The sequence below is a fragment of the Osmia lignaria genome, chromosome 14 (assembly GCF_051020975.1).
Source record: "Osmia lignaria lignaria isolate PbOS001 chromosome 14, iyOsmLign1, whole genome shotgun sequence".
In the NCBI taxonomy this organism is placed as follows: domain Eukaryota; kingdom Metazoa; phylum Arthropoda; class Insecta; order Hymenoptera; family Megachilidae; genus Osmia; species Osmia lignaria.
This window is the reverse complement of record NC_135045.1, coordinates 6,091,669-6,116,888: the sequence shown is the minus strand read 5'-3', so window position 1 is coordinate 6,116,888 and position 25,220 is coordinate 6,091,669. Positions and strand designations below refer to the sequence as shown.

At 38.1% G+C, this 25,220-nt stretch overlaps 1 protein-coding gene across 3 annotated transcripts in view; it reads left to right on the top strand.

Annotated features, from left to right (window-relative positions):
* Positions 1-24,485, top strand: part of Imp (IGF-II mRNA-binding protein) — an 83,283-nt gene extending 58,798 nt beyond the window's left edge. For all 3 annotated transcript variants that reach the window (XM_034327411.2, XM_034327412.2, XM_034327414.2), the window contains 6 exons: positions 2,614-2,787; positions 3,296-3,676; positions 3,769-4,021; positions 4,501-4,857; positions 5,513-5,764; positions 5,881-24,485. In XM_034327411.2, the coding sequence (XP_034183302.1) occupies positions 2,614-2,787; positions 3,296-3,676; positions 3,769-4,021; positions 4,501-4,857; positions 5,513-5,764; positions 5,881-6,102 (1,639 nt within the window). In that variant the 3' untranslated portion in view covers positions 6,103-24,485. The remainder of the gene's footprint in view (positions 1-2,613; positions 2,788-3,295; positions 3,677-3,768; positions 4,022-4,500; positions 4,858-5,512; positions 5,765-5,880) is intronic.
* The last annotated feature ends 735 nt before the right edge of the window (positions 24,486-25,220 follow it).

Sequence of the window (25,220 nt, the reverse complement as noted above, 5' to 3'; positions counted from 1 at the left end):
AAGAAGCAAGGTAGAAGAAGAAAAAGAGAGTCCGAAAAAAAAAGGAGGTGTCTTAAGCGAGATCAAAAGCTCTTCCACGGGGGTGACCCGTGGTCTGCGGTCGTCGCGCGTCCATCCCTGTCGGTATGCGGACTTAGGAAAGAGCCTTTCTCTCTATCGTTCGGCTCTTCCTGTGCTCTTCCTTTCTCCCTCGGTCCCGTGGTTGTACGAAAATACCGCCTTTCGTTAAAGGTGAACGAACGAAATCGCGAGTTACACGTGCGTGCAAGATCCGAGGAGGGTGATGCGTCGGCGGGTGTGCAGGACGAACGGGGGTGTGTAGAAGAGACAGGGCAGTCCGGTGGTCAGGAAGGGTGTACCGAGGGAAAGAGGCGCAAAAAGGGTTGAGAGGGATGATGGTGGGCTAGCTCGTTCGTTGGCGAAGAGTAAGCATGGGTGGGGATTTTGTGCCGGTGGAGGAGACGGATCGCGAGCCAGACGAAACCGGCGATATCCAACCTTCCCTTGCGCACTCCTGCATACACCTCACACCACTGGGTGCCGCCGAAAATCCCCAAAAGCACACGAAACAAAGGCCTTTACCTTCCTCCGCCTCCTCTATCTATCTTACTCTCTCTCTATTTCACCCTTCGCCCTTCCCCTACTACACACCACCTCTGATACTCACTGGAACCCCGTAAAACTGTACCCGATATACACGCGTGCACACCAGCCTTTCTCTATGTACGAACAGAGACGTAACATCGACTTTTCTACGTTGAACGTGTGCCTCTCTGTAGGCGTCGAGTACGTGCACGTCGAAGAGAGTCCGCTTCGACGAGCCTCGGAGCCTCGATAGAGAAAACTGCCACCGCAGGAACGCGTTGTTGCTCCATGGTAATTGTTTGGCTAAGGTTTATTCGGGACGGGGTTGAAATTAGTTCCGTCACGTGTCTGGTATTCCCCTTTTGTTCCAACTACACACGCGTGATACGATACGTCGTGCAAGATTTTACACCGAATTCTTCTATGCGCTTCGTTTCGAGAAAGCGATTATCATATTATTTTTCAAAATAGGGAGCATGATAATTCCTGAAGGCAAGATCAATTCGTAATTGATATGTAAGAAGACAGAAACGCAGTTTGCGATTAACCTTATCTCAGAACGATGATAATAAATCCTTATAAGTGGACAATAAATGTAATTATATTATTGCACGATTAATTATCTTCGTAAACCGATACGGTTGATATCTATTATTAAGGTTACCCTTTTTTGGTTCCACGCATTGCAAATTAATTTATGCAATCAGTTCGAGCGCACTTTGTTAACTCGTTCAATCTCAACGGTATGGATGTTGAAGAGCTATCAATTGTTGTATATTTCTACGCGGAGGCTCGTTATCCGCGTCTTCAAACCGCCTGTAATAATTGGACGAGCACAAACTAGGTCGGTCGGGTACGTTTTCTTCAAGGTTAGTCGAAAGCCCTGGCGCTGAGTGGGTCGGTGAGCTGAAAAATCGATACGTACGAAAGTGAGAGTCTCAGCCGCTCTTCACCCTCCTTTTTCTTCTTTGGGTTCCGCGTCCTCTTCTTACTTGCCATTTGCTTTCATTCATGTTGCGTCGTACAGGGTCGTGGGTTCGTTTGATTTCGCGCTGCACCCAGCGCAACGGAGTCGCACGTTTCAATTGAAAAATATCCACGATCCTCGTGGAATTATTCTGTTGTCTCTGTTTCACGAGAGGCAAGCGATGATTTTACGGTAAATTGTATTTGGAAAAAAAAAGGAAGCAGATTGCCGGCACATTTGGTATTTAGATGGAGGAGGGATCGGTGGAGTTTGTTTTTGATCCGCGAATGCCTTTCATGTCGAGTTGTCCCCTCCACGACAGAGAGGATAAATTTGACTGTGAGATGTTGAACGAACGAAAGAAAGAAAGAGAAAATGTCAACAAGGGCATCCGCACATGTGGGATCTCTTTCCTTATGTTGTTCGAGCGAAAACATCATCGAGACTGGGATGCATTATGGTAGCTCACGTTAATATTCCGCCCGAGTTAATTGTTATTTATCTTTTTCAATTGCTGTTTATTCTTTTCCATACTTTTGCAAAACATAGAAATGAAATGGTAATTTTTCAATACGGCGCCTTTGTTTTAGAATGATAGAGCAATTAACCCTTTCAGGACGGAGCAGTTTTAAGCTGGCACAGAGTGTTACTAATTTAAAATAAAAGAAGTAATAATTTCATTTTTCAAAGCAAATATTATAAATCTCTTACTGTCTCCACTATAGCTGGAGAATGATAAATTACTATGACAATTAAGTTTGGACACATATACTCGTCGATTGTCCGCAAAGAATTAATTAATTTCATTGATTGCTTAACACTTTAGCATAAATTGCCATTTTACGGTACTTTCGTGTCATCGAATTGTATTTGACTTTTTGCGGTCATCTAACATTCAAAATCTTAACGTGACACAGTTATACATTCATTGATTATCTATAAACGTGAGAGTGAGGAGTATGAATACGAGGCGTTCTTAATTAACGAACGACTACCGTACATTTTGAGCCTTGTCAACGCCGTACGTATAACTAATTTGAGATTTCTATTTTTTGTTACAGCGGTGCTGGATCTAAGGTCCTCGTAAGCAATTTTCCAGCTCACGCCAGATTAGAGGACATCGAAATATTATTCTCGAATTGCGGTCAGGTGCAGTCCGTTGAGAAATTGTCCTCGCGCGATCCTAACACACAAACCGTCCTCGTTAGCTATGAGACGCAAGAACAAGCACAGCAGTAAGTAAAAAGACAGAAAGAAAGAAGAAAAATGTTTCCTAAAGATAGGCTATAAATCGTTCGTTTGATCCATTTACTATAACTTTCGCGGTGGAAACGTCGAATATACTTCATAAAGAGGTCTTGCTTTAATCTTTTATTCCGTACGTGATACATAGAGGATAATTGTAGCCGTCAAGTGAACTAAATATCACAGATTGAAAGAATATTTTCGGCATCGAGGTGAAGTGTACGATGTATTTTCAGTACGTTACTCCGCAGGAAGTAGTTCATGCGTTCTTTAACCTCTTGCCTTACAATTTCTTTAGCAGTCGGAATTAGCTGTTCCTTGCTCGGATATTGAAATAGAATATCATAAATTATCTTCGACTAGTTCTAATTTCCTAGAAAATTGGAATTTCACATTTAGAGATTCGCCATAGCGCAAACGGTTGACGAGGATCTTTAATTAAATTCCAATGAAATCTATGAATCTTCGATAAGTGACGAGTATTTTCGTCATTTGTAGGGCTGTGAACCAGTTTAATGGCCACGAATACGAGGGTAACCCGCTAAAAGTGGAAATGTCTACGGTGGAGAGCCGACGAAGAGGCCGCAGCCAACGCAGCGGCGTTACTTATTCCGGGGTCTCGGGTTCCGGACGTCAAACAGATTTCCCGCTTCGTATTCTTGTACAATCGGACATGGTCGGAGCCATAATCGGTCGTCAGGGATCGACCATACGCCAGATCACTCAAATGACGCGGGCGCGAGTCGATGTTCACCGAAAGGACAATGTTGGTTCCTTAGAAAAAGCCATCACCATCTATGGTAACCCAGAGAATTGTACAAATGCCTGCAAGAAGATCCTGGAGGTCATGCAGCAGGAGGCTAACAGTATAAATAAAGGGTAAGGATAGAAAAATTTCGGTTGATATTTGATTATTTCTACACAAATATGATGTCTAATGTAAATGCAATATATTGTTCTCTTAACAACAGCGAGATTACACTGAAGATCCTCGCACACAACAACCTGATTGGCCGAATAATCGGAAAAGGGGGTACCACGATCAAGAGAATCATGCAGGACACAGACACAAAGATCACTGTGAGCAGCATCAACGATATCAATAGCTTTAATCTCGAACGCATCATCACAGTCAAGGGCACCATCGAGAACATGAGCAAAGCTGAATCCATGATCTCCAGCAAGTTACGCCAAAGCTACGAGAACGATTTGCAGGCGATGGCTGTAAGTCTTACGTACAAAATAAATTAACTTACAAATTGAAACTGACTCCATGCGGCGAATGGTGATTCACAGAGTTCTTTGAATAGCCTCAATTCTTTTCACTTGCTTAAAAATATCGAAATCATGCGATATATATATATATCGCATCAAAATTATGGGTACTTATGCAAATATACATTTTTATATAACATTTTCTCTTGAAGGCTGCCTAAAGCTATTGCTGCATATTTTACATATTTTAAACATTCTTTATCATTCCGTCGCGCATAATACACGATTTGCACATATTTTGCATAGTTTTAACTGCATATAAATTTTTACTCTAGTTATGTCTATTTTATCATCATCGATTTCTTTAATGCGTGCCTGTTATAGATATAGAAAGTTGTTCACCTTGGATGGCACTCTCTTCAATCTGTCTCTTTAATAAACTGTATAAATATCATAAGTGATAAAACGTGTTGACGTTTGAATTACAGCCTCAGAGTATGATGTTCCCTGGATTGCACCCAATGGCTATGATGTCCACCGCTGGTATGGGATACAGTTCACGTGGTCCTGGTTTGTACGGATCAGGACCAGCCCCGTATCCCTATCAAGCTAGTTTGCCGCCACAACAAGGTGTCCCGGCAACAGATACCCAAGAAACTGCCTTCCTTTACATTCCTAACAGCAGCGTAGGTGCCATTATCGGAACCAAGGGTTCTCACATCAGGAACATCATCAGATTTTCCGGTGCGAGTGTTAAAATCGCGCCGATCGAACAGGACAAACCAGCGGATCAGCAAGCTGAAAGGAAAGTGACTATCGTTGGATCGCCAGAATCTCAGTGGAAGGTAAGTTTTATATGCATCAAGGTAAACCTCGTTGCTTAACTAGTTTTTTTTAATGATCGTCATGCACCAGAATTGGCTGTTTAAATGCTTGATTATCGATATGCGGGCAGCACGTTGAAAATACTGATTTTAGAACTCGAACATTTATAAAATTAAATATATCTTTCTTGAATTAGGGGTGATCCTCCGAAATTTAACGTGTGTCGATATGATCATTTGAAAATTTATATAAAAGAAAAATTCTTAATATAATAGAATGTCAAGCGCGAATTTAACGTGACATCGTAAATTCACTTGTAAGTCTAAACCACCTCGTGGCCAGGTAAGTTGAACGCCGACTTTCAAACGGCAAGATCCAGCGTTCAAATCTCCAAGCTCGGACAAACTAATACTCGGTGGTTTTTATCGAATCATTAGTGCACGAATGTCAACTATTTCAACAGCCTGCTCGAGTTTGGGAAGATGCGGTTTTTCAAAAGCATCGTCTTGAAAGAGCAGGAAGATTAAAACGAAGGGTTACCCGTACCAATGGCACACTTATCTGTGTGCACATAATTGGTCCCGTTACTACCTTCGACAAAATTTTATTTTATGTATAAAAATGTTTATTATAAATTGATAGCTGCGTTACAAGATTGGTTGTTTCTGTTTCTAGGCACAGTACTTGATCTTTGAGAAAATGCGCGAAGAAGGTTTTGTTGCTGGTACAGAGGATGTGCGATTGACAATTGAGATTCTCGTACCAAGTGCTCAAGTTGGCCGAATCATTGGTAAAGGCGGACAAAACGTTAGAGAGTTGCAGCGTGTTACTGGAAGTGTCATAAAGCTATCGGAGCAACAATCTACATCTCCTTCCGCCGACGAAGAGGCCACCGTCCATATAATTGGTCCCTTCTTTTCTGTACAGGTATCGTCATATCCTTCCATTTCACGTTTCTTGGCTAATATTATGTTGTTTCCACAATTCGTTTGTCACAACATTCAAATGGTAATTTTAATTGTTTTATCGTTCGTTGTGTTCAGTCGGCACAGAGAAGAATTCGCTCTATGGTACTGCAGTCTGGTGCACCTGGAGCAGGTGGTGCTGGTTCTCGCGCTGGTCGTGGTAGCAGCCAAGAAGGTGGTTCTCGTAGCCGAAGAGACGGAAGTACCACGTCTCAACAGGGAGGCGCAACAACGCAACAACACTCATCTCAACAATCGAGCTCTTCGCCATCCAGCCAGCAACAACCGCAAAATCAGTAACGTCACTGAAATTTACCCGACGCCGACCAACACCTCAAAGAATCCGTTTTATTCGCCGGGGTGGGCCTCGTCGCTTTGACATTCTCTCGTTAAGAAGCTACGTGCAACCTCCTTCTCGCGGAACATTGTATCCTTCGTAGAGAGCACGAAGGATATACACGAAAGCTTTCCATCGAGCAAACATTGAACGTAAAATAGGAGTCCATAGTAATGTTTTTCAGATTTATTTTCGTTTAATCAAAAGAGAAAAAATGGTAAAAGGGGGAGTATGGTCGATGGTGCGTGTTTTGCTCTTCTCTTTTGTTTTCTTTCTTTTTCTTTTTAATTCGTGTACGTAGTTAAAAGTATTTTTCATGGATTTTCGAGAACTTAGAAAATGTAGCGGTTTTTTTTCTTTTTTAGATAGTTTTTTGTAGCGGAGCGTTTGAAAATTCATCATTGTCAATTGAACACCATCGATCGTGATTCGACCCGTGATTTCAGAAAAAAGGATTATAAGCATGCAGTACCGCGCGAAATTAGATGGAAGTGCACGTTATTTAACGAAAACGCGTCACGCGAGACGAGGTGAGACAAAAGAGGATTCTCGACCGTTTCCGATCTTTTCGATTCTTCTCAATTAGAATTCGATTCTTCTTCGGAACGATACAGATCGATTTCTCACCTCCTTTGCGTGCGTCGTTTCGTTGCGAGGGTCGCTTGTGAATTTTTCTTGGGTCGAAGCGACGAGTGACACTCGAACGAACTCGTTAACGGCAACCACCTCGTCGATGAAATAGGATACGATGATTAAGAAACAAATAAGCATACACAACCTTATTACCTCATTCATTACGGTTAAAGATTTAATATGATAAAGAAAAGTGAAATGAGAAAAAGGATAAAACCAACTAATCTAAAAAAAAAGAAGTCTACCTAATATTAAAGTTATAATAATATACAGAGAAGTTAAGTAACGATTACACAATTAGGTTATACATGTTACTACTACTACTATTACTACTACTATTACTACTATTACTACTACTGCTATTAACTACTATTTACTTCTACTAAGTACCCTATTACAGATAGGCGGTTTTGTTTCTTTTTTTTTTTTTTTATAACTGAAAAGAAAACTACTCTTGGTACAGTTTTTTCTTTTTATATATCACAACGCAGAGAGACATTAATTAACGAGACTTAATTATTGAAAATGGTGAACGAAACGTGACACGTTCTGCGGTGGACGTAAAACCAAGGCAAGAGTTTTTCCAGCCAAAACGTCCCTCGTCCATCCCGCACCCACCGTCACCCCTCTCGCGCCGTGTAATACCAAAGAAGCGATTATGAGTTTTTTCGTATTAGTGTGAAGTGAAATGCGTGACACACACATGTCGTGGTACGCTCTACTCGCCTCAAGTTCCTTGCAAGAGCCAAGAAGAGTTGAGAGGGGTCACGGACACGCGGTCAATATACTATGTACGCGGTCCGCGGGGTATCGACGAGTGGTTATCAACGACGGGAAGGAACAGGATGAACGGAGACCGGCAGAAACATCAATGGTGTTGAGTCACTTTTGCTGGAAGTGATCGAGTATAAATTAAAAAAGACGTTTTAGAGTGCAGAGATGTAACAGGAAACGGGCGCTGTTTCGTGCTACGAGAAGGATGTTCCAGAGAGAATGAAAAAGCGACCGTTGGTACATATACGGGGATGCAAGCGAGAGAAATCGCGGGCAACAAAAGGAGAAAAAAAAAAAGAAAAGAAAACGTGGTGACAGCAGAAGATAAAAGGAGAGGAGAATTTTAAATGAGAGAAAGAGAGAGAGAGGTAAAACGAGGAGACGAGAAGAATGCAAAAGCCACAAAACTTTTTCAGGGATTTTTACTTTACCATGGATGTAATAAGTGTGTGAGTGTGCGTGTGTTGAATAATACTATTAATTGATAAGTAATTAATTACCGATTAGGCATATTATTAACGGCAAGGAAAAAAAAAAGATAACAGAAAACGCCAGACAAGGTAGAATTTTAGGCTTATCGAGGGAAAGAACGCGAGAGAGATTATACGGTAAAGCGCTGGAGGGAAAAGTGAATTTCAACGCGAAGGCATCGTAAATATACTTTTACCATGCATTCGTCGTTCTTCGCCTCGTGATGCGAGCGTGATAGTCGCCAGCGAGTTCCTCGGAACGACGGTTCTACGCGATTTCTTTCTTCCTTTTTTTTTTTTTTTTACGAAACCTATCATCGACGTCTATCGACGATCTTTGTAAATTTTGTAATTTTGTTTTTTTCCTCCCGCCTCTTTGTTTTAATCGTAGAATGTAGTGTTGAAACGTTAGGATAGCGAATGTTGGAGCGCGTTACGAACTTGTTCGTAGAAACTCGCAGCGATGTCACGACTCTGGCACCAAAGGCGCGCATCGATCACGATAATTCTGTTGACGATCTTTCGATCGAGACGATTCAGAAAATTGGGCATTGACGTTTTTCGAATGCCATTTCTAAAATTTATATGTCTCCTTTTGGATGAAATTCGAATTTAACATATTCATTTGGCATTGGCGAAACGAAAGGTGAACGTAATCATGAGAATACGTTTATCTTCGACAGAATATTCGTGATTGATATTCGTGCGGGGAATGGTTCGCACGTGCAACGTACGGGCGGGAAGTGTTTTCCAGACGAAACGGAAAGATCGATCGCGTAAGAGAAATTTTTGGTTTTCTTTTTTTTTTTATAAAGAAAAGAGTGAAGATGAGGAAAAGTGGAAAACTTTGGGACAAAAGTGGTGGAAGGTTTATATGCACGATTAATCGTATAGGACTTGGAGTTGAAACATACTTGATCGAACGGACTAATCTCTGTTCGATAAAATCTATATAAATGTGACCAAAAAAAAAAGAATGAAAAATTAACGGACTGACGAGACGCACGATCATGTGCCACGAGATACGCTCTCGAAATATTCATCTAATTAAGCTTCTCAGTAATATCCACAGAACTTCCGGTGTATTCTAGACTGTTAAATCAATAGCTCAGAATGATCGTGGCACGTCATCGATGCTCAACTCTAGTACTAATACGTTGAATCCTGATATCGGGGTTCGCGTTTCAACGACGACGTCGACGACGAACGTTTTCGGTTCCGCGGAAGGAGCGTGTCGTCGACCCGTCGATATTTCACCTTACGGTATTCGGTATGCGTTTAGTACAAAAATACACGAGTTTTAATGCGGATAGGAAAGCATGATCCAGTTTTGCGAGTGGAAACGCGTAGTAGAACCAGGTGGAAGAGATATATACGGCGTGTTAGAATTTTTGTTTGTCGGGATGAAGAGCGAAAAAAAAAAAACGTGTAACGAGAAGAGCTGCTGGAGTGTGCGCACGAATATCATCTCATCTGTTTTGTGGGTTACGGAAGAAAGAAAAATCGGCGGTGAAGGTATGCAGAGGAAACTAAAGAGACAAACGGAAGCCGTCGATGCGACGGTGTTCCGTTTTCTTTTTTTCTTTCTCGCTGCATCTCGAGGAGGAGTGCCGGAAAGACAAGAACAGAGGGGGAAAAAAAAAGGAATGGAAACGGTAAGAGTTTCACGTTTCCAACGTGAAATTGACCGAACACAGAAAAGAAAGGAAGAAGAACGGAATTTAGAAAGAAAAATACGCGAGGAGAGAACAATGAAAAGACGAAAGAGAGAAAATGAATCTAAGAGTAATAAGTTTATTTTTGATACATTGTTGGGGAGATCTAAGTGAATCTTTCTTTTTCAATTTTTTTGTTAGATGTTTTTAATAACTTAATGAATTTTAACGATATTAAATAAAGAGGAAAAAAAAGCGAGGCGCGAGGAGGCAAGGACATTTTTTAAATAGAGATATAAGAGATATAAGAGAAAGGTGGATGAGAAGAGAAGAAGCGAGGCGAAGTGTTTTTCGTGAGAGATTAATTAACTTAAAATAAAAGAAGAAAAAAAAAATAAAAAAGCGCGTGAGAGAGAAAGAAGTAATATGAAGAGTAATGAAAGAGAGAGAGAGAGAGAGAAAGAAAGAGGATGATGATGAAAGATTTAAAAATGAGAGCAAACGGCGCGCAGCTTTTTGCGCTGTGCGCGTTTGTCGCTCTCGTCAGGGGGGAAAATAAAGGAGATTTTTTAGTCGGATAAATTGTATAATATATTTAATATATTTGGAGAAAACGGTGGCGCCAGGTCAGTTCGGCGAGGGCACGTCGCTTCGACGGCGAGCGACAAACGCGATCGGGCTCGCAGTTTTATGCGACGCGATTTTTCTCGTGGTTGTCGCTTCCTGGAAAGCCTTCCTCGCCCGCCAGGCCTTCGCTTCCGTGCTTATTTATCAAGCGTAAATATTTAATGAAACAAAAGTGAATAACATTTTGTAAGAAAAGAAAAAAAGGAAGAAAGAAAAATAAATAAAAGAAAGCAAAGAAAAACGATGAAAGTGCCAAGGAACAAAATATTTCAAAGAAAATGCAAACACACATTCAACAGGACACACTGAAGACACCGTTCCATAGAAATAATAATAGAGTATAAAACATGCATATCTCGTTTATCGAACAAAAAATAATTCACTTTACTATCCAGAAGATCATTTACGCTACCTCGAGAATCACCTGATGCTCCTTTCTCCTGAAACGATGCACACCGGATGCATCAGAAGTCAATTGTTTCTTTGATGTTTTTCGGCCAAAAAACTAATCAAAATTTCAACGATCAATCGCACACGGAAACACCGTAGAAAACGGAAGAAGTACAAAACGCAGAGAGAAGCACGACGCGAGTACAGAGATAAAATCGCTCTTTTCACCGAATTTCGTTGTTGTTGGAAGCAAACACACAAAAAAAAGGATACCTGAACCAACAACGAAAACCACCACCCCCCCCCCCCCCTTTTTGGAATATCTCTTTTTTGTAATAAAACGAAAAGGAAAAAAAAAGTTCGTAACTCGTAATATGCCCCGCACGTGAATGTTTACACCTTTCGCTCGTTCATCAATCTTTGATTCATTTTTTCGTTGCGCAAACTTTCGAAACGAAATTTCCAAGAGAAACGTAGGAGACGAAGACGAAGAAGATAAGAAAATGAGATACTTAAAGACTCAGTAATGTAGAAACACCATAAGCACGCACAGAGGAAAACAAGATGCTCGGAAAACACCTTTCGAACTTCGTCGCTCGCTCCATAGTTCTTGTACTCTATCAAAAATAAAAAAAAAATAAAAGAAGGAACAACGAGAAATTCAACACGGGAACAAACTAAACAACGGGAGAACAACAGAATCGTAACAGAATTTGATCAGACTGAACGCGGTAAAGAAACTCAGGAAGCTGACAGAAAAGAAGGTGAAAGTTACTTTTTCGGCCGATTCCTCAGCACTTCGAACGCCATGAAGGGAAAGAAGAAAAGATGATTTTGGGGAGAGAGAGAGAGAGACAAAAACCCGCTCGCACGCTCGGGAGAATGTACAAATCAAACAAAGTAACAAAAAATGAAAATCTTTAAAAAAGAAAAAAAGGCAAAAAAAAATATGAAGAGAAATGAAAGATGAAGATTGAATAGAAATTATTAATATAATGATAACTTAAAAAGAAGAGAAATGAAGATTTTTAACGTTATAAATTATTAATGCGCGTGAATTAAGAGGCGAGGAGTAACTTAATCTACTGGTAAGGAATACCAACAAACAAATGTACAAAATCGATTTATCGCTAAATCTAAATGTTAGTATTCTAGAATATTTTACCGTGAGAAAAAAAAAATCGTGGTTAGAATTTGAGGAAATTTAAAGGATAAGCTCGTCGCTTAAGTTTAAGGATTTTCCATATTATCCAGCGGGACACGAATATAGAGGAAACGAACAAAAAATATTCGAAAGATCTTATCAAGCATTCGGATTCAAATCAATCTCCGTCGATGAAGAAATTAACAAAAAAGTAAAAAAAAGAAAAAAAAAAGAAGAAACGTGCGTAAATTATATAAAATGAAAAATAACGAACAAAAATGATTCTTTTTATACGGAACGTCCAATGTGTCGTCGATGTATCTCTGATAACTTTTATCAAGCTCGATCAATTATCACCTTCTAATCGACTGCTAACACACAACGAAACATACTTTTGTAATTTCGCGGAAAAATTCACAGGAGAAACGATGGACAATGGACGAAGGACGTAAAACTATCAAGCGTTAGATAGAAAGCGAAAAATCCCCAAAAGCAGCGAATGTAGAAAGGAAAACGCGTCTAACGCGTAACAGCTACGCGATTCGCTAACAGACTTTCGATGAAGACTAAAGAAAAAAAAGTATGCCTACGAAAAAGAAGACGAAATTCGTCATCTCACGACGAGGTGGCCAAAGACCAAAGCAGAATCTTCCATTTTCCGTACACGTTCTAGGTAGACTATATGAACATCTCTCTTACAGTTCGATCTACCATAGTTAAAGGTATCAGCATATCCGCTCGATGCGAACATAAATCTTGAAGAATAAATAAAAACACACTCGCGCAAAATATACTCTCGAAAAATACGAAGAGGAATTTTCTTAAAAAAAAGAAAAGAAAAAGTTCACTGGAATATTTGATCATGTCGTCTTGTGATCTTCAGTCGATCTTCAAAAAAAAAGAAAAAAAAAAAGGGAGAAAAATCAGGAATCACAGCTCAATCCTTCCAGTTTTACTTTTCATCAATAGCTTTACCATCGTCGATGTCTAACAATGATAAATCATCGCACCAGCACCGCCGTACTCTAATTACTCGAGGAACGATCTATTGCAAACAGCAGCAAGAATATATCATTCTCATAGTGGACGCTGCTCGACTGTCTTCGTTGCACATTAATACATCATTTACCGACGAAAACTATGAAATATCATCAGGGTGATTCACACCGATGTCAGCCAGTTATCACGCATAACGGAAAACCAATACGCAACGATCGCGGCAATCACTAGCGATCGGTTCGATTTCATTATCGATCTACACGATCCTATAATACTATAAGCGTATATCTATAAACATAGATATATATATATATTTGATACGTGGACAATTCCGCGCAGGGTTTTACAATAAATAAACGGGATGGATTACAATACGAAAAAAGCAACTTTGCGGGTAGAGGATGAAATATATCGTTCTTCTGCTCCATCGTTGCGAAACACACTCGTCAGATTAACAGCACTTCATATTTCTTTAATAATAATATAATAATAGTAATAATATAATAATAATAATAATAATAATAATAATAATAGTGATAAATGAATAGTAATATAGTGATAAGGGATTTATCGGAAACGAAATGAATATTAATCGTCGTGCGTGCAACAGATACGAGCTACGATTACTATTATTATCGTTCACGGTGAAGATGAAAGATCGTACGCGTATATGATGATAGAACCAGCCGAAAACATAAGCAACAAACGAAAGAGTGGTCAAATTATTTTGGGCTTTAGTATTAGTATTTCGAGATAGACGAAATCTTTAAGTGGCAGTTGGATCTTTTAGTAGGATCGTGTGAATTTTTAAGACCGCCATGGTGAGCAGATGTAAATGATGTTCTCGTTGATCGGGACGCGTTCGACGACGTCTCGTTCGCGAGCAAACCTTACCTCCTTTTTTGTCTATTCCCGATCGATCGACTGGCATCGATCGATATCGAACGTTTTCCTTTCTAGCGTTTGCTCGTTAAACGAGACGACGGATTTAACGTGTCCCCTTTGACGAAACGGAAACGCGAAATCGAATCCATTATTTGATTCCGGATCACGAGGAAGAAACGGTTCTGTAAACGAATACGCGGCGGTAAACGAGGGCCTTATTCTATACAGTTGGGCATTGTTGTTAATATGACAGATTCAAGTGATATCGCTAAACAGATAATATATATCGGGTAAGCTTTAGGCGTGGTACGTAATTGAAAAACGGTAAGGATGAGTGAGAGAGCGGCTGAGAGATAGGATGATAAGAGGTAAATTACAGAGAATTGTAGAGTGATCTAATTAGAGTTTTTAGAAATGCTATAGTATTTGAGAAAGAGAGAGAGAGAGAGATAGAGAGAAAGATACGTTATGTTTCTTTCATCTTTTTCTTTTTCTACTGTTCTATTTTTTTTCTTCTTTTTTTCTTTTTTAATTCTTCAAGAAGTCTTAATATATTATCTATTATTATCCTATTGTTGCCAATAATGGGCATTATGAGAAAACCGCGCGGGTATGTAACTTATTCTCTACACTGCATTTACACTCCCCGAATTCCCTAAAAACCCCGAGATATGAAAACCTTGTATTATGCATATAGTAAAGAACACACATATATACGCTATACACTTGTTGTACATAGATATATATTATATGTAAAGCTTAAACTTATTAACGAAACAGATTTAATCGACGTATACCGGATTAGAAAGACGACGCAATCCTTGAATAACCGTTTGTCGCGTATGCGTGATAAGAGCGAATGAAGTTTATTTTTTATTTTGTTTCTTCAAGATGAAAATGTTGTTACAGAAAAATCTCATATATACACATACATACAGAGAGAGAGAGAGAGAGAGAGAGGGAGAAAATAATTCAACGTGAACAAAGAAGAAAAATAGTTGATCGTGTCGCGTATGGATAAAAACACGTAAACTAAACGTTTCCAGCATCGTCGTTCTCGTCTCGTACTTCGCCATAGAATCTTAAAACTGCCCATAAACATCATACGTAGAAATATGTGTATGTTACGCGCGAGAAAGTCAATCTGCTAGAGGGAATATGATCGTCACGGAACCAATACGAATAATCGAGGATTGAATTCGATTAATCAGTGTATACATCAAGTGGTTTCTGTATCAGAGTCGTGACAACTTAATTAGGATGTTAAACACGTATGGTCAGCAGATCAACGAAAACTATCTGTTTCTCGTTTAAGAACGTTCTGTGATCAGCAATAATACGATATACGTATAATGTTCTATCGCTTAAAGGCTGTGTTCACACTGCCAGCGAAGCGAGACGGCGACTCAGAAAATGTACTTTCTCATAAATCGTTTGAAATATATCCACGCGACACGTTAAAAAAGAGAAAAAAAACATAATAGACAAAATGGAAAACCATCATAAAATTGTGTATCATTCGTGTGTCGTCGTTAATAAAATAAATAATGCTCTTTCTCCTGCGAAGTCGCACGACGATCTTGGACAAAAGTTAACGTTCGAAGAGGAGATCGATGATGAACGATCGTCGCGAATCGAGTACGAGATGAGTAATATAATACTAAAACCCAAAATAGCCGTTTCCGGGAGTTCGGCTGATCGAAGAAATGAACACGAGACGCAGAGAAGAGGCACGTTTTTGACGAGAATGGAAAAAAAGAAAAATTCATTAACATGGTAGAACGACGTTGAGAAGGGAGTTTGTTTTTTCGTTCATTCGCTACCTCATCAGTTATATTTACCGTGTTTTCTTAATATATTAGCGGAATAATTAAGACGACGCAAGCGGAGAAATAGAAAAACAGAAGACGGGAGGAGATGATTTAAGAACGGGCTGCCTTCAGGGGCGAATAGATAATAGTTTTTTCGTATATATGTATATACATATAGTTATACGCGTTTTCCTTTTATCATTGAATTATTTTATCAGGTGGAAATCGTTTGAGAATTTGAACATTATATATCACTTAATGATAATGTGTCCGTTAGGGGATAAGTATTGTTCGCGAATCATGTGAGAAAAAAAAGAAGGTTCAGTTTTTTTTTCTTCATTTTGTTGGCGCGATCCATTTATAACTATATTTCCGTTTTTTATCTTCATTGATTATAGAAATGTTTATGCACGTTCTTCGTTTTTCCTGTTCGGTTTACACGTTTGTTTCGCACGATTGCCATGTTCGTTCTGTTAACCCTACGCTGATACAGTTTATATCATTAGACATTTTTCATATTAATTATTCTCTGTTATTATACATTACGTACACATACACGCACACACACGATACACTCTCTTTCTCTCGAGAGAGACATCACAGTAGACGACAGAACCGAATCGATGAAATCTAGCGAGGTCGTGAACGATTTAAACGAATTGATTTACCGATTGATTCTATATCGCCGGATGTATTCATACCAACAGACACTTACCATTTTTGTTTTGTTTATAGGGTCAGGCCAACATTCGCAGCAAAAGCTCGATACGCACGTTGTACATATACAATTTTACGCATATAATAATACTTTGTGTATAATACGTATTCGGATGCGCGGAGCGGCCGAGCCAAAAGAGTTTTCGATAATGTATATTCGTGGTTTTTCGGTAAATTCGTTCCGGCGTCGATGCTATATGTTCAAACGAATAAATAATGTTGCACAAAGTCAGATGACCACGGGACCACATTAATTAAACAAGTCGCGAAAGGACTATCATTCTTGCGTAGGTACTTAGCGATATCATTAGCACGCGCCGGAGATCATTGAAAAAAAAATTTTTTTTTAATGAAATTCTAACGACTGTTTTCTGGTATCGTGTGAAAATTGAAATTTTAAGAAAAACTCTTTTGGTTCGAAGCTCTATGCTCTTCGTTAGATGTTAACTTGTAGAAAAACAACCGATTGTGCATCGTAAATGAAAGAACACAGATCGCATCATCGAACTGGTAAACAGGCCACATCGTTAAGGAAATTGGAAAAGAAAGAAACAATAGACACGAACACGAGTGTTGTGCATCTTTCGCTACAGGATCCGGAAAAGGGATTATACTGCACAGAGTGTCTGGTCGATCGAGGAAAAATCAAATGTTCACGATCGAGAATTTCAATCTTTTGCAGCTGGCAAAAAAAAGAAGAAAAAAAAAAATAAAGCAGACAATGATTATCGATTGAAAGAAACGAGCAACGATCGTAACAAACGGGAATTGGTAAAAAAGAAATTTCAAAATATTTTTCACGACAAGGAAACGAACCACGAAGCATTCCTTTCGATGCAGAACAGGCCTGGTGGAGGACCATCGAAAATCACGATTAGAGGATCATCGCGTGACAGTCCATCGTAGTTTCCCTGATCGCGGAATAAAAACAGATTTGTTTGGAAATATGACAAAATTGTTGGGAATTTTCAACGGGCTGAAAAAGGGTTAAAAAACAGAGCCAAATCATCGTCATCAGTTCGACAGCAAAGAAAGGGGATAGCTTTCGTTTTATACATATATCATTATATATTCTATATGTAGATCATAGGGAAAAGTGGACTGTAGTAAAATTAAAAAACAAAAAAAGATGCGAGGAAGAAGAAAACAAAGTCGCGGTACGACCCTTAGCACGACGCTGGGGCTACCATGGAAAATATCTAATGCTACTTCATCACCGAAATACCATGAAAACCCAAAATATGGAAGCAAACGTATCTACTACGCATACCGCCAACACACACACGCATACTATATACATTATATATGTGTATATATATACAAAGGGATATAATACGTACATTATTATACGCACGCCGAGGATGGTACGTGGGATTGATCAAAGGATAAAGTGCAGAAGGAACGAGTGAACGTGAAAAGTGTGATTTTGAAAAAGAAAAAGAAAAAAAGAAGTCAAGACATCCACGTATTTTCGAACGACGATTGCATGCATAACGAACTACTGATTGATCGTAAACTCTCGTAATAAATGGAAATAGAACGGCACAAGGCCGTTTTTTTCGTGAACCGATATCTAAAAAATGAAATCACGATCACGATCAGAAAAACGATAGCATACGCTAAAGATTGAGAGAGGACGACGATTTTTAAATGAAAGGAAAACTATATAAGATACGTATGAGAAACAAGCGAAAAAAAAAAAATGTTGTTACTTGGAAGTTAACACGTGCTTGAAAAGAAAACACTATTTTTTCTTGATGGATAAAAAATAAAATATATAGAGGTTACGCATTGCCGACGGAGACAACCTCCGCGCTTGCATTTTGCTATACGGTATGATAATTTTTTTTTGTTTTAATTTTTTGCGCTACCGCGGGGCTTGCCTCAACATCGTCACTTCGAACCTACCGATTTTGCATTTTCAAAACCATTGATTGGATGATTCAAGAAGAAACGTGAGAAATGATGAAGGAGGTAAAAAAAAGTGCGGTGATCAATTTTGAGAAATTGATATATTGGAATCGTTGGACGAGAGGTGGCGATAGCAAACCCCATGATTACGATAATTTCACCGTAATTAATTCATTTTTGTCTACTTTAGTTTACTTTAATTGCTACTATTCTACTATTTAAAAAAAACACTTCTACTATATAATCACCACTATCAAATACTTTACTACTATTACTACTACTATTATTACTACACTACTACTATTACTACTATTTACTACTACCGCCTATATATTTTTGTGTCTTCGGTGTTTTGATGATTTTTTTTTGTTGCTATTTTGGTGAATTCCGTGTAAAATTCCGTAAAAGTGAAGAAAACTCGTTCTTTTTTTCTTGGTCCGGGGGACTCGTTCCGATGATGCCTACCACAGGAAGGATTTCAATTTTTTTTTCTTCTAAAATACACTATACAGTCCTGGCTCGGTATATATTTAAAAAAATTTTTTTTTATTCAAAAATTACAAAAAATACACGTGAAATCGAATGGAATGGGAAATGATCATTAGTGGAAATTGGTTTGGCTACGGACGAGAGAGCAAGAGGAGGAATAACGAGGGAACGGATTAATAAGATATGGCGTATAATAATAATAATATTAATAATAATAATAATCGTAAATAATAATAATTCTAACTGATATTCGGTATATTTACAACGGTGAAAATCGTGAGCTCGCGTTTTAAAAAATAAAATAAAAATACGATTTGGTGCAACGCGAATTTTCTTAACGATAGAGTTATGAATTTTTATCTAGTTCCAATTAATAATTCAATCAAATTTTCCATGCAGCCAACCAAATATTAAACACCGTAGTGTTTCAGTTCTTTTCCTCGTGATCTTTAATATTGTTCTGTGTTTTATTATTATTATTGTTGCTGTTATTGTTATTAGTATCATTATTATTATCATCATCGTCATCATCCTCATCGCTATCTTATTATTAATTTTTTTTTAAGCTTCTTTTTTCCCCAAATTTCTTTGATTTGTTTTACTTATTATGGTCTTTCGTAGAGTCGATAAATTCTGTTTTTCTCTTTTTATGGTTTTTTTTTGTAACTTGTTGGAAATCGCGAATTCTTTCGGACTCACCCTCACGCTCACACGCATACAGAGCGTATTAAAAAAAAGACTTTTTCGAACCTTTCGAAGGATTAAAAACAAAAAAATCTATGGTGTTTTTAGTGGATAATATTTAAAGTTTAACTACTACATACTATATGGATAATCATTAAGTACACGAAGCATAGAGATAAAATACATAGACATGTAAGGCAGGACAAATATATATATATTTATACAGCGGGCCGCTTCCCTCCAGATGCAAAATTGTCTGCTTTTCGGCCAGAAAACACCCTTACAAAGAGGGGGGAGAAGAAATTCTGCGTGTGGGTTGATTCTCGTGAACAACGAATATTTTGGAAATGAAAGATTTTTCGCCGAGAATCGAATTTTCCAAAAAACGAAGGAAGAAGGAACCGTGTTTTTTTTCGATTTAGAAGAGACTCTAAAAGAGGAAAAAGAAAGAAGAAAAAAATGAAGAAGAAGCTGCGTTTCTCGTTTCTTTTCTGGAGGGAGAGTACCCGCTAGCGTGTTTGGTTTTAAAATTAGTAGGTGAACGTGAGGAATTGCCCTGTATCATTGAAAACTCAAGGAGATACGAAAACGAGCCGAGAAAGAATGAAAAGAAGGAGGAGAAGGGAAATGATTACGGGAAAGGGAGAAACAATGATTGTGAGAGCGGTGAACGCGATAGAAAATTGGTAAGAGGCCGTGCGTGTAAACGGAACCATCATAACAAGTGATATATTACTAAAAACACAAAACAAAAATTTTCTTTTTATAATGCACATCGTACATTTCATATAAAATACCGCGTCAACTTTTTCGTTAATTTACCACATGAAAATCCGTCAGCACCCACACACTTGCATACGTTTTATATTATATGAAGATAGATATATATACACACAGAGAACCCAGAGGGAACACATACGATGTACAGTTATATAAATATACATATATGCCCGGATACGTAAACGATACAGCCGCAGAAAATGAAAATAACAAAACGGGATAGATGAAGGAAACGACGGAAGAAGAAAAGCAAAAAAAGAGACCGATTCTCTCCGCATGTAATAAGTGTTCAAGAGTTTATTAATGAACCAGATTTACCATAGAAAAAAAAAGCTATATTATATATATACACACATATTATCGATATATATAGATTATTATATATATCTACACCGTAATACATCATATATATTTTGTCAATCTTTTTTTTTCTTTGTTCTTTTTTTTTCTTTCTTACGCTAGAGTATCACACAGAAGGGAAGAAGAGAGAGATAAATAGAATTAAGCGAGAAAAAGGGAGGGAGATTAAAATGAAATAGGAACAGGATTAAAGAGTAATGAAGTAGATTAAGTTTGAAAGAGATGAAAATAATAGTAAATAGTAATTAACAGAAACCGGATGGCATTTAATGGTACCTATTATTAAAATAACATTATATATATATATATTATATATAATAGTAAGATTTTTAAACGTTCAACGGTAAGAGGAGTATCCATGCAACCAAGAGTCTTTCTCCGATCTTTTTCTCCTTGATTTTCTAATATTTTTCTTTTATATGTGTGCTTTTAAAGAACAACGCCGCTGTTGAATGAATTTAACACAGAGTACTCGTTCGTACATTCGACACGTGTGCCGCGAAGCGTGACATTGATACAAATCATAAGTGCAATAGTTGTTACAATAGACACGAGACATGGGATTTTTTGAAGGCGTCGCCGTGACGGTCGAGTCTGAAATAGCGTCGTCGGCGTCGAGAGAGTTACAACCCCCATGGCGTCGCAGAAACACGATCGTTTCACCGGCGTTGTTTCATTCTTTTTTTTTTCCCCCCCTTTTTATACCGCTTTCTCAAGTCGTATGAAACAAGGCGAGAACTATTATATCCGGCCCTTATCAGCGTTCGTTAAAGAATGGACGCCGAAACGCACTCGACGCCTGGCGACCAATTAGGAAATGCCGTCGCGGCGCGTCCAACACAAGACTACCTCGCAAATTTTTCAGAGCTACATGCAGAATATATACCGTACCTCGATTACACGCATATTATACGATAGAGCGCAGAGAATCTAACCAGCGACAAGAGAAATAAATTTACAGAAAAATGAAATAATAATAATGATAATAATAATAATAATAATAATAGCGAAATAACTGAGCGATGAAGAGAGTTGAAATGATGGAAATGAGTTTAGAGAGCCACGTTTCTGTTGCCGAAATATTTCCTCTTTTTATTTTGTTTTTGGTTGTTTTTGAATGAAACACATGAGTTATGAGAATCTTCTTTCTTCTGAAATTATAGAGTAAATCAACACGACGAGATCTCGACAACTTTTTCTCGCATCGTGTCGTTGACGTTTGGATACGCGCACGGAATTTTTGCTCGATCGAAATCGACGAGGGATATATATTTGAAAAATGAAACAATCGGTTGAATTTATGATACCCTCGTCGATCTCGCATCGGTCGATCGATGGATCACTGTTCTACGGTTTTTGTTCGATCCGTTTCCTTTCTTTCATTCGTTTCGGACGAGACGTGGACAAGTTCGAAATCATTGAATTAAATACACAGTACAGTTGCTGAATGAGAAATATGTTAATCGCGTGAGAGGAACACATCGCAGACAGTAAATCCAAGCAGAGTCCCTCCTACCAAGCCCCCGATCCACCACACATTCATCCCTCGTTCCCTCTCCCAAAGCTCCCCTTTCATACACAATAGGAAATAGTTAAACGTGAAATAGTGATGATAAAACAATTATGAAATAGAATTATTGTGTTCGCGAGCTCTGTCGGGGCGAGGGTGTCCGGCTCAATGCAACGTGCGAGCTCCATTTTTTATTTTTCGCGATTCTCGATCGTTGCTATTCGTCGGATCCCCTCACTTCTGGATGTATATAGTATGAAGTAGCTGGAATTCCGAATTTCTCGACGATCTTTTTTACACCTTTGTTTCACGAGAGTTATCTTTATGGATCTCGTTGGAAACTCGTCGTTTCTCTATTTTGTACGCCAACGTTCTGTATCGATATTGTAATATCTGCGTTAATATACATTGTTACAAAGATCTTGTAATCGTCTCTCGAAGAACCTGGTGATACGACAGACTATCAATAGAGAAACCTTCATAATAATATACCCTGAGTTCACTCGATGCAATCAATAAAATAAAATTTGTATTTACGTAAGAATTAACACATTGACTGTCAGGTGATCCATATGTGGATGACACTAAAAATTTCGTAGAAATCCATTATTCATATTACAAAGAATTTATTTATTTAACTGGATAAATAATCTAATTAAATTTTCAATAGTACCAGCATGGCAGTCAATATGTTAAATGTACTGTATGGAAATTTTACAAATGATTGGAAATTACAATATGATTATTTTCAGCGAACGACAGGTAAGCAGCGAGATCCGAAATTTACACGTCTTCGAGGTTTTCTTATTTTGTTAAATTCATCGTGAAGCGAAGGAGATCGACGAGAAATCAGGAACGATAGTCGTCAGAGCCGACAACCTGTTATATTTCGTCGCATCGAATCGCCCGAGAGTGTTTCGAGATTAATCAGAATTTTTAATCAGGATTGCAAAAGAAGAAGAAAAATTTCAAATAACGATGATGATCTTTCTCGGTACTCGTTTCGGGGGGCTCGATGAACGACGATTTGTTATTATGCCGAAATCTGTTAGTTTTTTGTCCTACATATTAGCGTTAAAATAGAATGGGAATAGTAGAAATGCCGTTGTGTTGTTTTTTTGTCTCTTTTCTTTTCTTTTTCTTGCTTTTCTCAACGATGAACAGAAAGTTACAATCATCGATCGATTTTCATTCATGGATGTCACAGAAATAATTTAAAAGAAAAAAAGGAAGAAAAAACGAGAATAATCGAAACGAAACATTTATTGTTTAAGGGAGATAAACCGAACTGTTGGAAAGATACAGGAAAAATCGGGCGAGACGCGGATATGCCGCGCGTCTTTTTCATTTTGTAACGCTCGCGCGTCAGCTAGCATCGCTTTCCATTTGGATTTCTTTTTTTCTTTTCGCGATCAAACGTCCCTTTTGTTCGCGGTGATGTGTGAAAAATATCGCTTCCGTTTTTCTAGAGAGAAAGATACGAAATTTCCTTCCCTTCGTCCCTCAACAAAATTCAATTGCTTTTTGATTATTACTATTATTATTACTATTACTATTATTATTAATCATTATTACTATTATCGTTATTATTACTCTTAATGTATTACTAATTATGGAAACACGGGGAACGAAGAGTTTCGAGAGAAAAAGCGATGGCGAAGCGAGCGCGCGAGCGACGGATGCATCGTGATCATCAACGAGCAGCAACACGCTCGACCAGAACAATTCCTCACAAACTAAAAGAAAAGAAAAGCGTAAATTTAAATAAATAAAGGCTAAAAAAAGTAAAGTAATAATTATAAATGAGATAGCGAGAATGATAGAGAGAATGTGTATGTGTGTGTGTGTGTGTGTGTGTGTGTGTGTGTGTGTGTGTGTGTGTGTGTGTGTGTGTGTGTGTGTGAAAAAGAGAGAGAGAGAGAGAGAGAGAAAGGGAGGAAACAAGCGAACGATAAACGCAGCAGCGAGACCGATTAATTAATCGCAAATTTTATTAACTGTATAACTTCTAAATAAAAGTCTATTTGAATGTAAGCGCGTTAAACAAGAAACAAAGCAAAACAAACTATTAAGGAGAACGGTATAAGAATATATTACTATTATATTAAAAAGAAAAAGAGTGTGCTAACGCAAAAGTGAAAGCATACGTTTCACGAGTAGATTACAAGGAGACGAAACAAAGATTTTTCTTCATTCGTTTTTTTCTTTCTTTTTTCTTTTTTTTTTTTTTGTAAAAGTATACTTGTACGCGTTTAGATATTAAAACACAATGGACAGGAAGGATAGGAAATACGCAGTACTATGTTCCTCGAGTTCAAGGAAACTGTTTTTTTTACGAGGGTCAGGATCGTTGCAAGGGGACGGAAAAAAAGAGCGAAGAGTAGCCAGTGCAAAATTTTCGCTGCTTCGTCGGAGATCCTGCTCTGAAATTCGCGAAAGTAACCGTTTGAAAACAGGAAAAGACAGATACTGTTTGCAATTTTATCCTTTCTTTTCTTTTTTTTTTTCATTTTTGATCCTGAAACGGTTCCTATGGTCCGAGAATAGAAAAAAGAAACAGAGAGAAGATAAGCATTGAGATTGTACGAACGAGACATTTGCACATCTTTATTTTTTTTTCCTTGCTTCCATTTTCATTTTTTCACTATTCTGAAATTCTTTTTATTTTCTATCGTTCGGTCGATTCTCGATGGTGTCGCTCTCAAAGATTTTCCACCGACCATTCCACGTTTCCATCTTCAATTTCTCGTTTATCTTCCCTCATTTTCCCTTCGGCACTTTCTAGTACCCCCCTATCTCTCTGTCTTTCTCTTGGTCCAAAAAGAAGCAGACCTCGTGGAAAATAAGAATAAAAAATGTAAACGGAAAATTCGCACTCAGAGCTATTTTTTCCCCCTTCATAAATCGCATAAAACACCACGTGAAACGACATAGGAAATTAATAGTTGTCTCTTTCGGATTGAACATTTCACACACAAGCAGATTACACGAGGACAAGGAAATAATTAAGAAATCAATTTATAATGAATTTTGTGTATCATTCAATTGAGGATTGTATGTATTGTATGAGTACACTGCAGTCCATGAGTTAAGATACATTCTCCTTTTTCTACCATGAAAAAATAAATTATTCTAGTTAATAAAAAAAATTGTGTGCGTTACTATTTCTATTTTTTTCTTCTATAATGCCAATCTTTCCCCTGATAATCATCCATACGAAGTTTAATTAACGCCGCAGACGC